Consider the following 12,666-nt stretch of genomic DNA (forward strand, 5'->3'; position numbering starts at 1 on the left):
TCCCTGATATAAGGAATTTGAGAGGCAGAGTGGGGAATTTGGGGGGGTAGGGAAGGAAAAATGAAACAAGATGGGATCGGGAGGGAGACAAACCATAAGAGACTCTTAATCTCACAAAACAAACTGAGGGTTGCCGGGGGAAGGGGGTAGGGGGGTAGGGTAGGGTTGGGTTATGGACACTGGGGAAGGTATGTGCTATGACGAGTGCTGTGAAGTGTGTAAACCTGGCGATTCACAGACCTGTATCCCTGGGGCTAATAATACATTATATGTTAATAAAAAATTGAAAAAAAAAAAAAAAAAACAACAAAAAAACCCCCAACTGATGATACTCTGGATACATTATGAATTTGGGTTAAATAACCAAAACCTGAGTGTTAAAAGAGAATTAGAATTACCTGGGGATGTGTGGTAAGCAAGGAGGATCCGGAAACATACGATACTTTCTCATAATGGGACTGGATAATCCAGTTGGAGCTTCCAAGGGCATAGCCTGAGCTTAGCGGAGTCACCTGGACTGCACCAAAAAGCTCCTAGAAAAGAGCCACGGTAAGAATGTATGATGAGCTTTCAGCAGTGCAGTCACACCAGGTAACTCTTTGCAGGGAAAAAACCCAGAAATATCCTTGTTCACTTAGATAAAGAAAATTTAAAGTAAAACAGAAAATATAAAGTAAAGTAAAAAACAAAACAAAACAATGCCATATAGGTAGACCCAGAAAGCAATCCTACAGTCTTGACTTGCCTCCTCTCTGAGTTTCAGCCTAGCCACATACACCAGGCACCCAGTCTTTACTCATCAAAAGAGAGAGACAACAGATTAGCAGAAAGACCAAAGAGAGAAATACTTGGGTTTTCTTTCTTTCTTTCTTTTTTTTTTTTTTAGGCTAGGCATTAATCTCTTGGTCATTCTATACTGAGTGGCTCTGGGCACAAGTTAACAAAAATGGGAATCCTTAACTATCCGGTCAGAGTTCGAAAGTTTTACTTGCCAAACTGCTTCTTGATCTGTCTTATACTCTCTATTTCCTATTTCACTTGTCCAAAACCTATAAAGTTGCGGGACATCCGGGTGGCTCAGCCAGTTATGTGTCTGCCTTCGGCTCAGGTCATGATCCCAGGGTCCTGGGATCAAGTCCCACATCGGGCTCTCCGCTCAGCAGGGAGCCTGCTTCCTCCTCTCTCTCTACTGCCTCTCGGCCTACTTGGGATCTCTGTCTGTCAAATAAATAAATAAAATATTTTAAAAAACCCCAAAACCTATAAGGTTGCACCCACTGTTCTGAAGCGAATAGGGTGAGATGTCGTCCTCCCAAAGGGTAACAATACAAATTGAAAGCATTCATGTATCACTTAAAATCATTTAACACTCACAATTTTCTGAGAATATCCCACCAGCTGGATTTTGCTAAGGGCAGAGTTCACCTCTTGCATTGTATAGCATCTTCTCCAGGTTGATACTTCCACTGCGTCCTTGAGTGGAGAAGGCAACAGCCTGTAAATGCATCACAATGCCAACTTTTTATGTTATTGTGGATTCCTTTCAAGTAATCTGTCCATCTCATCTAAACTGTCCAACTTACTGGCATAGAATTGTGTATAGGATTCTTCTGTAATCATTTTTATTTCTGTAAGGTTGGTAGTACTGTCCCCCTCTCATTTCTGATTCTAGCAGTTTGAGTATTCTCTTTTTTTGTCAATCTAGCTAGAGGTTTGCTAGTTTTGTTGATCTTAAAAAAAAAAAAAAAAACTTTTCTCTATTCTTTTTATCTTTTTTATTCTGTTTATCCAGCATATAGCTAGATATTGTGTGTGTTTTATTTTTTAATCTAGTCTGGTCATCTCTGCCATTTGGACTATTTAATCTACTCACATTTCTTATTGATACAGCTGGATTATGTTTACCAATTTTTGTTTTCTCTATGTCTCACGTCTTTTTTGTTCCTTTGTTCCTCCTTTTCTACTTACCCTTTGATACTAAGTAAGTATTTTCTGATGCAGCCTTTTAATTTCCTTCATGGTTTTTCACTATATTTCTCTGAGTTATTTCCTTAGTGGTTGTTCTAGGGCTTATCATGTATGTCTTAACACAGAACATTTCTACATGACATTTCAAATTCTATTTTCTGTTCATGAATGATAAATGAAATACACTTCATTCATGGGCCTGCAAAGCTATAGAAAAGGACTGAGTTAAACATAGTTGAGGCCTGGCATAAAGGAGGAGAATAAAACACAATTTATGACTTTTCAGATCAGCAGCAGGAATATCCCTTAAAACAAGCAAACAAAACTTTGTCATTAGAAAAACACTGTGTCATTTGTTCTAACAGAATTGGGAACACACCTGGATAAGAGAGATTCTCTGTTTAAATAGATCAAGGAACTTCTGGTCAACTGAAAAGTGTGCATTAGCTTTGCTCTCTCTCCTGAAATACCACTGAACAGAGTAAAGAGCTTTACACACACACACACACACACACACACACACACACACACACACACACACCCCTTCAAGACAAAGAGAATAAGAGGCAACAGCAACAGCATTTTAGAAAGTGGAAAGTAAAAAGACAACTGACTTAGCAGATACAGGAAAATTTAATTCATATTAATTTATACTGCAGAACCCATAAAAAGCTCAGCAATCTGAAACAATAGGCACGTGTGGAAGTGAGGTTGAAGGTGAGCCTAAAAACAAGAGGATCTGTTGAAAAAAAAATACTGCTAAGATATAGAACCTTCCAGTTCTCTTCACCTAGTGCAGATAGCTCAGCGACTGCCTCTTCCCTTCCCACACATGTTGCTAGAGGTTGTTCTCTGGAGAAATTAAAAATGAAAGTCTAGACTAGGGGAAACCATCAATATCTAGAGGCAGCTTTGTTAATAGGCAAAAGTTTATATACTAAGAGTAACAATTTTCTTCTCATAAGGCTCTCAGAACACTATTAGTCAGGCTTATATCCTCCAGGGTAGCTGACCAGAAGAAACTTCTCTGAAGAATTTGATCGGCAGCAAAGAAAAAAATCAACTAAAAGATACTGACACTGGAGGTTTCATGATAAAATGGCCCAACCCGCTTACAGTATGGTAAAGTCTAGAATTCAACAAGTCCTAACTCATGGCACAGACTTTCTAATCAGTTTTTTACAGTCCAACTCCTAAACATGGCCAATAACCAAGGATCACCATATGCTTGAAGAAAGTCTCTAAAATGATAAAGGCCAAAACAAATGAAGGGAGGAAGAGAGGAAGTAAATTAGGCTAGTAGCATAAAACTTTATTTATTTTTTAAAAAAGATTTGTTTATTTATTTATTTGAGAGAGAGAGAGAGAGATCACAAGTAGGCAGAGAGGCAGGCAGAGAGAGAGGAGAAAGCAGGCTCCCCGCTGAGCAGAGAGCCTGATGTGGGGCTCGATCCCAGGACCCTGGGATCATGACCTGAGCTGAAGGCAGAGGCTTTAACCCACTGAGCCACCCAGGCACCCATCATAAAACTTTAAAAGATACTATCATTACTATCCTTAGAGAGATGAATAAGATAGACTAAGAAATGAGAAGTGACTTCTATTAAAAAAAAAAGAGGAGTATTAAGAGAATAAAAAAGCTCTTGGACATAAAAATATGACAGTATACAGACAATGAAAGCATACCAACAAAACCTACCAAAATTTCAAATAAGAACAAAAAAAAATACACAAGACACAAAAGAGCCGCATAAAAGAAAAATCAGAAAAGCTTCAAAACAAGGTGACAGAACTTAATAAAGAGTTAGAAATTTAAAAAATTTTTTCAATATTGAAGACTAAATTAATAGAAATATAAGAGCGGATAAACACACAACAGGTAAGAAGAACACAGGAAGAAAAGATTAAATGCTAAAAAGAAATGAAGTGATAAAAAGACTTTGAAAGGAAGTAGCAAATAATGAAGACAGGCAAGGAAGAAGCAAAATACGGAGAAAAGGAGTCCCTAACAGAAATCCAAACAAGGGAACAGAACAAATACTAAAAGCTCTAATTGCTAAAATAAAAAGAAGCTTGGAGTTAAATACTGAAGGGACACACTGCATACCTGAGAATACTGACCCAGAAGAAGTAACACCAGATATATTCTGGGAAAATATTTACACTTTAAATAAACTTTAGGGCAGCTAGGCAAAAAGAGTGAATGCCTTACAAGGGAAAAATACAATACCAGAGTTTCAACAGCAGTGCTATTTTACTCAAAGAAAAAACAGTAAAATATTGAAGACATTCAAAGAAAAAAAATGCAAGCCAAAGATTATACATTAACAAAACGGACTCTCAAGTTTATAGAGCACAGATAAACAATTATTAACCTGCAAGAACTCAGGGAATATTGTTTTCATGATCCCATCCTGCGGTATCTTGTGAAGAATGAGTTTCAGACAACCTAAATGACTATAGAAACATCGATATATAAGCTGGTACTGAGTATTAAATATACAGTCATGTAGAAGTAAGACCAAATAAAGATTAAAAGAGAGAGAAGATAGTATGTAATGGCTGTAATATAATATATCTGATAATATAATATGAGCATGGAAAAAAAAAAGGGAAGGAAAATACACATACTCTTTCCTCCAAATGATGACTTAGAAACAACAACAAATGCAGGAGTAATAACCATTGTTAGCAACCAGATCAGGAGCTGACAATTCCATTTCCCACTAAAAGAATACAGAGTTTTTTAGAGAAATGGGTGACTCCAGATGTAGGGCAAGGAATGTACAAGAGGAGTCCTAAACATCTTGCTGAAGTACATAGCAAGGAAACAATCAAAGGGTACAAAGGTCATAATAAAAGGACACAGTGGACAGCACAAAGAGGCTCACGGTCCAAAGCTGGGATAATCTGAGCTGCAAAAAAGACAGTGTTGCAATGGGTTGAAATCCATGATATATGTGTCAGAGTGGGCTGTAAGTAGATTGGGGCACAGAGAGGGGCTTCTGAGTTAGTGGAAATACTTATTTTAGACCTGGGTAGCATTTATAAGGATGGCTGCTTTATAAAAATTTATTAACTATGTATTGTTTTTGGGTTTTTTTTTGTTTATAATAAAAAGGTTAATTTAAAAAATAAAATTATGCCAAAGTAAGAAATTATGATAGCAGAAGTGAAAAACTCATGGTTCAGTTGGGAGGTAAACAAAATTTTTCAGGCAAAAGAGCAAACATGAACAAAGAGAGGGAAGAGAGGGCAGAAAAACAGATCTGAGTTCCAGTCCAGGTGGTTCAAAATCTAAGTAGTGAGAGTTCTGGAAAGAGGGAAACACAAAACATGACAGAGAAAATTTTAAAAACAAACAAACAAAATTTTGGTTTTTTTTTTTTGCCAAGAGGGAGGTGGTTGTTTTTTTAGAGAGGGGGGGGGGGGGGGGGGGGGGGGGGGTGTCAGCAAACTTGTTTTGTAAAAAGCCACAGATATTTTAAGCTCTGTCTTAAAGATAGACACAGTCTGTCACATCATTCAACTTAGCTGTGTAATGCCCCAGACAGTATGTATATGCCTGAGTGTGGCTCTGTGCCAATCAAACTTTACCTGTAACAACTGTGGCAGGCCAGATTTGGCCCATTAAACGGGCTTGGCCACAGCTGGAACCTCTGTTCTGTATGGTAAGGGCCCACTAAGTACTCAGCACATGAGTGAAAACTGTCCTTCATTAAGACACATCATCACAAATTTAAGGAACAAGAAAATTCTTAAAGTTTCCACAAAGGAGTAAGTGGGATACATACCAAAGATATAGACTCAGAACAGTACTGGACTTTTCAGTGGCATTTCCAGAAGCTAAAGAAAATTGTTACCACATCTAGATTTCTACCCACTGGAAGGTAAGGGTAGAACTAAGGCATTTTAGACAGGCAGGGGCTCAGAAAATTGACCTTGTGTGCATTCTTCCTCAGGATGTCCCCAGCAAAAGGAAGACATGAAGAAAGACCCAGGAAATAGAGCTTCCAACAGAAGAAAGAGCTGAAGATATCTTCAGGATAATGGTGAAGGAAATCCTAAACTGGGAGCCATGCAGCAAGTCCAAGAGCAGCTGGGATCAGACTGGGGAAAGACAGAAGGCTCTGGGAGAGGATTTCCAAGAAGATAAAATTGTTACAACACCCAGTGAGTTTGAACATACTAAGGAGAGACCTATACAAATGGCAGAGAGGTTGGAGATATATCAGTAAGAAGTATGTAGGAAACTAAGCAAATAAGCAAACAAGAGCCCAATTAACTCAAGGGAAAACAAAAAGTCGTGCAAGAAAGAAAAAATAATCCTAACAATGTTATGTGGCCGGTGAGTTTAGCTAACCCAGCATATAGATCACATTGTTCCAATACTCTTCACCTTTGTTTCTCCAGCAACAAAATACTAATAATTCTTCCCTTTACCTTCTGTATAAACAGACACAAGATTTTATTTCATTTATCTATCCTATGTACACCGGATTGCTTTAGGTTTTATAATATTTATTCAATAAATATTTAGCCCTGACTACAGCCATAGCATTGAAGTCCTATAAGAGATATTAACAGGAACAACAGAAAGGCCTCTGCTCATAAGGAGCTTAAGTCCAGAAAATTTCTACAATGGTACAAGGCAATAAAGAGATGTCAAAAGCCATGAGTCATCCCTGTCTGCAGACTTGCCTTTCCTCACCAAAGGGTCTAAATGATACATTAAAAATGCAAATCTACACACACACACACACACACACACACACACACACATATGCACAGACCCACCCCTCCTCTCCTTCACTTTAATGGCTTTCCATTAAATTCAGGATAAAATCCAAGGCTCTTAGCATGACTTTATAAGGCCCTTCTTTATCTGGGTCCTGCCTCAGCCTTTGTTCTATAAACTGAGCTATAAACAGCTTTCTCAGTGCCAGGCTCCCTCAAGCCTGTAACCCACCACACTGTCGTCTTCTGATTTCGCGTGGACAACACTTACTCCTTTAAAATCTAGACCATTTGTCACTTTTTCTCAGTTGTTGTGACAGCGGTCAAGGCCAGGTGCACATCTCACCTGCTCTTTGGGAACATGGCCTGACTGTGTATCAGAGGCAGGGAAGTGGCACAGAAGGCCCCTCTGGACGGCTCCCGGTGGGGGCTGCTGCCACCACTTCTCTTCTCCCTCCACATTCCTGCTGACTCTCTGCCAACCCCTCAGAGGAAGGAGAGGTTTCTCTCCCAGGCACAGGATGGAAAAAAACAGGATTTACAGACTTGTCTGCGTATAAATTCCAGTGTTACCTCTTTACCTCTGAGCCTCTGTTTACTCATTTGTGAAATAGGGAGAGCAGCACCTTTCTTTCAGAGTTGTTCTGTGAGGGTTAAATGACATAATGTGTGGGAGTCTCTGACACAGAACAGATGCTGAACACAGATGGTCTCTAATTGCCCCCTACCCCCAGATGCAGCCACTCAGGAGTATATGCGGTTTCCCACAATACCATGGTAAATAAACTTCAGCCTGGGGTGAATTAGTTCAATGAGCAGCAATGACTCTGAACTTGAGTGGCCCAAGCATTGCTCTACATGGTCTCAAGGAAAAATCTAAGTTACTCTCCTGCTTTAGCTCCTCCTTTAAATTCCTCAGGATCAGGGAGCACCAGGGCTTGGGCCCCCTAGAGCTGACCTTCATTAAAAATAAAGACTTATTTTGGGTTGGGTAGGAGCAGAAAGGTTTCTTAACTTTATGCCAGAGCAGGAAGGCTATTATGGGAGTGGCCTGAGAGGGTGGGGCGGATGATAAATAACGTCTGCAGCCCAACGGCATCTTTCCACCTAGGTGAATTCGCTTTACACTGCTCTGAGCTTTGCCAGGCTGCTGCAACTGAGTCACCTCCGTTTAGAGGGTGGGCAAAAAGTCATACACAAGGCTAGATTAGACCCTTTCTTCCTTCCTTCTTTCCTTCTTCCTACTTTCCTCCCTCCCTTTCTTAAGTTCTTTATTTAAATTCAATTTAGTTAACATATATTGTATTGTTAGTTTCAGGGGTAGAATTTAGTGATTCATCGGTTGCATATAACACCCAGTTTCATTATATCAAGTGCCCTCCTTAATGTCCATCACCCGATTACCCCTTCCTCCAACCCACCTCCCCTCCAGCAACCCTCAGTTTCTTAGAGTTCAGCATCTCTCATGGTTTGCTTCTTTCCCTAGTTTCATCTTATTTTATTTTTCCTTCCCTTCCCCTATGTTCAACCGTTTTGTTTCTTAAATTCCATATATGAGTGAAATCACAAGGTATTTGTCATTCTCTGACTTATTTCACTTAGCATAATACTCTCTGGTTCCATCCATGTTGTTGAAAAGGGCAAGATTTTATTCTTTTTGATGGCCGAGTATTATTCCATTCTATATATTAGACCCTCTTTCTTTACTATGCATCTCCTTTTCCCATCCCTTGACAATCAGCACTGTCATTCTGCAAACAACATCTGGGCTTTACTTTCTTCCCTTGATGTCCCTTCCCAGCATACTCTCCCCACTTCCCACCTAGGATAAGGTCCTACAAAAATTAAGCAGATTAAAATCTGGAGTAGTCTTTCTCCAAATGAGGCATTTGGCTAGTGTTTCCACTCTCTGTTAGAGATTAAACAGTCATATATTCAACCTCCAGATTAAGCCAGCAAATGCTCTGAGCCCTCGGTAAGGGAAAAAGGGAAGACTTAAGATGTGAAACATTTACTACTTCTGTCTTTAACAGTTCAGAACCTACTTCTAGAGAAATTACTGGAGTGTTTCAGGTAGGGAAACGATTTCCTTAAGCCAAACAAAGGACGTGTGAAAAATTCAGATATATTTCAACTTGGATCTTTTCTCATCTTCTCTTCAGAGTAGATGGCATAGCAATAATAAATTTATGTTCCAAAGAACTAAAGAAATTATCTGTTTATAGAGAAACCTTCATGATGATTTTTATCAACCAGTTTACTACAGCATTGTTGGAGAGAACAGCCTTGTTACATACAACAACAAAAACAGCATATGTTTTTATTCCATCATATCATATTACTCACATAGTAGTGTCTTTTTGCATTTTCATATCCTCAGCACTGAGTGGTACCCAACACAAAAGACAAAACACCTGTTCATTTGTTGCCCCAGGAAAGGTAGGAACCAGTGAGCCAATTATCAACAAGTTCTGTCTGCGGTGTACCAGTAAATTTGGCAAGAGGTTGAGCACTATGACCAGTTTGTGAAATATCCAGAGGTTTCCTTTTTCATATATGTTTGATGACAAAATTTTCATAATTTGGTGAATTTCCTATCAGCTAGAGAAAAGACTTAAACTAGGAATTAGTCAAAGATACTGCTGACTTTTTCAAAAGACCAAAGCTTCAATATTCTTTTATATAATGTTAATTTCCAATTCTTTTCTCTCCTTCCTGGTGTGCACTGGCTGATTTTAACTAATTCAGCCACCTCTCCATCATCATGCCATGTTGCCATGTTTTTGCCCATACCCTTCCCTTATTTTAGAATCTTCTCTTCCCTCTTTGAAACCCTACTTAACCTGCCAAGCCCAGGCTAAGTCTTGCCACTTAGTACATAATCTTTGCTTGATAAGCTCCTTGGGTACAGGGACTATGTCTTGAACTTTTTTGGGCACTTTCCTGCAAACTTACCATGATGCCAGGCACTTGGCAGTTAATCAACAAATAAGTCATCTGAATTCCGTATTTACACACACAAATTCTTTTGGTTAACAGCCTTTTCTTACTCCTTTGAGATATTTAGTCACTTTTTCACTATTTCCTTCTATCCCCTAACATTCTAACCCAGCTTTCCCTAAAATTCTGCTTATGCTTACTTGAGGCCATAATTACAGAGTGGCATTTTTAGAGCCATTTGAAGCCATTAAGATTATTAGCTGATTCAGGATAAGCTGGATAAGGAAATCCAGTGGGAACTAGTTCTAATTTTTATGGCTTCCTAACTTATCAAAGTCAAGTTCTCAAAGTCTAAATGTTTAATAAGTACTTTCTAAAAGATTTCATTGTTTTGTTTTTTCTTAACATATTGAGTGCTTAATAAACTTTCCCCAGTGCTCTAACATCATGCCAGAGCTCTGCTGTCTCTTCTTCCATCTTACCAGCATCCAACAAGCAGCAAAGACCAGGTGTTTGTGTTAAAGATTAAGACTTTAAAGTCCACAAGGACCACTTAAAAGCTTGTAGATAAAACACTGGTTGGGTGTTTTCTAAGTGTGTGATGAATGAAGGACTCTGCAAAATGAATATAAGAGCAGAACACAAAGAATATAAGAAGCAGAAGTCTTTTTCCTCTCATTACAGCAAAGTGTGCTTAAAATACACGTGGATGGGGTGGAGTGGAAATGTGTTAGCAGAGTGGTGATTTTTACAGAGTTTACCGAAGTGAAGCCTGATAATCAAGCATTTCTCAATACTAATCTGAAACTATAGAAAGCCTGATTTTTGTTTTAGACCAATTTATCTCTAAAAAGGACAAAGGCAATCGCTTAGGCTACGAAAGCACTATAGAAACAATTCTCCAGAATACCTAAAATACCTCTGCTTTGATCCTATTCTTATCAAAAAAACCCCTCCTCTTATCTAAACTTAATCTCTTAAGTGAACCTGCTGACCAGACCAGAGTGTCCTAACCTTTTTAGTTCTGGAGCCAGGCAGATGTCTCAGCATAAAGTAATTAAATGGGATTTTTGTTTGTCAGTCAATATCCTGGCAGTTTAGTTAGTCCGAATCAGCCCCTCAGAGGCTAATCAACTTTGAGTGAAATGAAATGATTAAGTTTCTGGAACTGCAAAGCTCAAGGACAAGTGCTGATGACTTCATCGAAGTACTTGCCACTCAATGAACGCTGGCTGAAGGAGCCTCTCTCCCTTGGACATCTTTAAAAACTATAACCTAAGTGAACTCAGAGATACTTGAATTCAGTTTCCTTGTTTTACAAAAAAGGAGAATGAGTCCCAGTATCTGGATGACAGGGCTAACAGGAGGCAAGAGTGGGATTAGAAAAACAGTTTCCTTCTTATACTACCTTGCTTTCATCAGGAAAGGTGGCGTCTCAAGATAAATAAGCCTGTGGAAGGCAAAGGTGTGCTGATTACTCAAAGGGTGTTAGTCAGCCAAGTGTATCATTAAAGGGAAAAAGGATGCTGGTGTTTACAGAGCAACTACTATGTGCCTGGCACTGTTTTAAGGACTCTCATGCTGATCTGGTCCTCCCAGCAGCCCTGCAAAGTTGCTAATATTATTCTTATTTTATAAAATTTTTATAAATGAGGAAACAGAGCCTAGAAAAAATAAACTGCTACCGCTACTAAGAAGCAGATATGAAATTTAAACACTGGTCTATTTGATCTCCAAGCCCATAGCTTTAATTTTTTCCCTACCATATAGTTAGACCCGATAAATTCCTCTATAAATGCCCAGGGAGCATCAGAGCAGAGGAACTTCAACTGTGTTTTCTTTCATGTCTTCGGTAAGGTATGAACCCACATTTTAAGCTGTGACTACTGAAAACGGCCATAACATTTTAGCAAGGAATATATCGGTGCACAATTCCTTAATGCTTGCAAGAGGGTTATGACAATATCCTGTAATGATTTCTCCTTAATTATAACTAGATTTCTAGCTGGTTTAGTTTCTTAAGTGGAATATTCCACTTTAAATTTTCCTATTGCAAACCCTAAACTTCTAGTGTGGGTATGAGAAAGTTAGAGACTCAAAAATTACACTGCAAGGGAGTCTCCATTTCCTACCCTTCAAAATCTCTTTTTCAAGAAGAGTAAACTGCAGCATCAAAATGAGGAAGAAAGATGGCTAACTTCTAAATAAATCTCAGGAGGAGTGTCAACCAAGGCAGGGAGTCACACAGCTGCCCAAAAGCAAGAGTAATAGCTTCTTTTGGTGTACATACTAATACTAAATCAAAAGCTAACTCAAACTAACTTCAAATGATTTAAGAGAGTTTGTCAGATCCCTTTGACCAATGAGTCTGAAAGATTTTAATTTATTAGTTTCTTTAGTTCACAGTCTTATTAAATAACTTAAGCTACTAAAATGCATCAATTCCAGGCACTTAACCAAGAGACAGCCTGTGTAAAGTTTAAGTCAAAAACCGAGGGCTTGAGTCTCCAATCCAACTCAGAGGTGTTTTGCTTGGATCATACAGGATTTTATTTTAACGTGTGAGCCAACATCTTAAAAAGATGAAGAAAACCTCACATTTAAAACATCCAGATTTTGAGTTTAACTTAAGAAAAGAAAAAAAAGGGGGGGGGATTTGGCAGCAATGGGCTCACGTTTCCATCTGGCCATAATCTGCTGAAGCTGTGTTTCAGCTGCCCCTTTAGACGGGTGTGGCCATTGGTCCACCTTACTCCTGTATCTACCTTCCCCATCCCTGGAGACAGCAGAGTCTGTGATCCCTACCTGAGGCCTCTCTTGACAAGATGAGTACAGGAATTAAAAAGCGGGGGGGGGGGGGGGGGGGAGGGAATGAAAAAATAAGACACAGCTCATAGCGCTTGGGAAAAATATCTACTGTAATGGACAGCAAAAAACCAGTGTTTCTCAATTTAGTTTCACCACAGTACTTTGGGACACTGGACAGAAACTGGTACGTGACAGAGAGAAATTATAAAGTGA

General features: G+C 39.0%; 1 protein-coding gene across 1 annotated transcript in view; it reads right to left on the reverse strand.

Moving 5' to 3' along the window:
* The window catches only part of LOC111156103 (integrator complex subunit 9), a 106,592-nt gene that overhangs the window by 37,653 nt on the left and 56,273 nt on the right, over positions 1–12,666 (reverse strand). The window contains exons 7-8 of the mRNA XM_022516720.1: positions 1,375–1,495; positions 399–533 (exon numbers count right to left, since the gene is read on the reverse strand). Of these exons, the coding sequence (XP_022372428.1) occupies positions 399–533; positions 1,375–1,495 (256 nt within the window). The remainder of the gene's footprint in view (positions 1–398; positions 534–1,374; positions 1,496–12,666) is intronic.

This window comes from Enhydra lutris, unplaced genomic scaffold (genome assembly GCF_002288905.1).
Source record: "Enhydra lutris kenyoni isolate GAN:26980312 unplaced genomic scaffold, ASM228890v2 scaffoldscaffold3, whole genome shotgun sequence".
Lineage (NCBI taxonomy): Eukaryota > Metazoa > Chordata > Mammalia > Carnivora > Mustelidae > Enhydra > Enhydra lutris.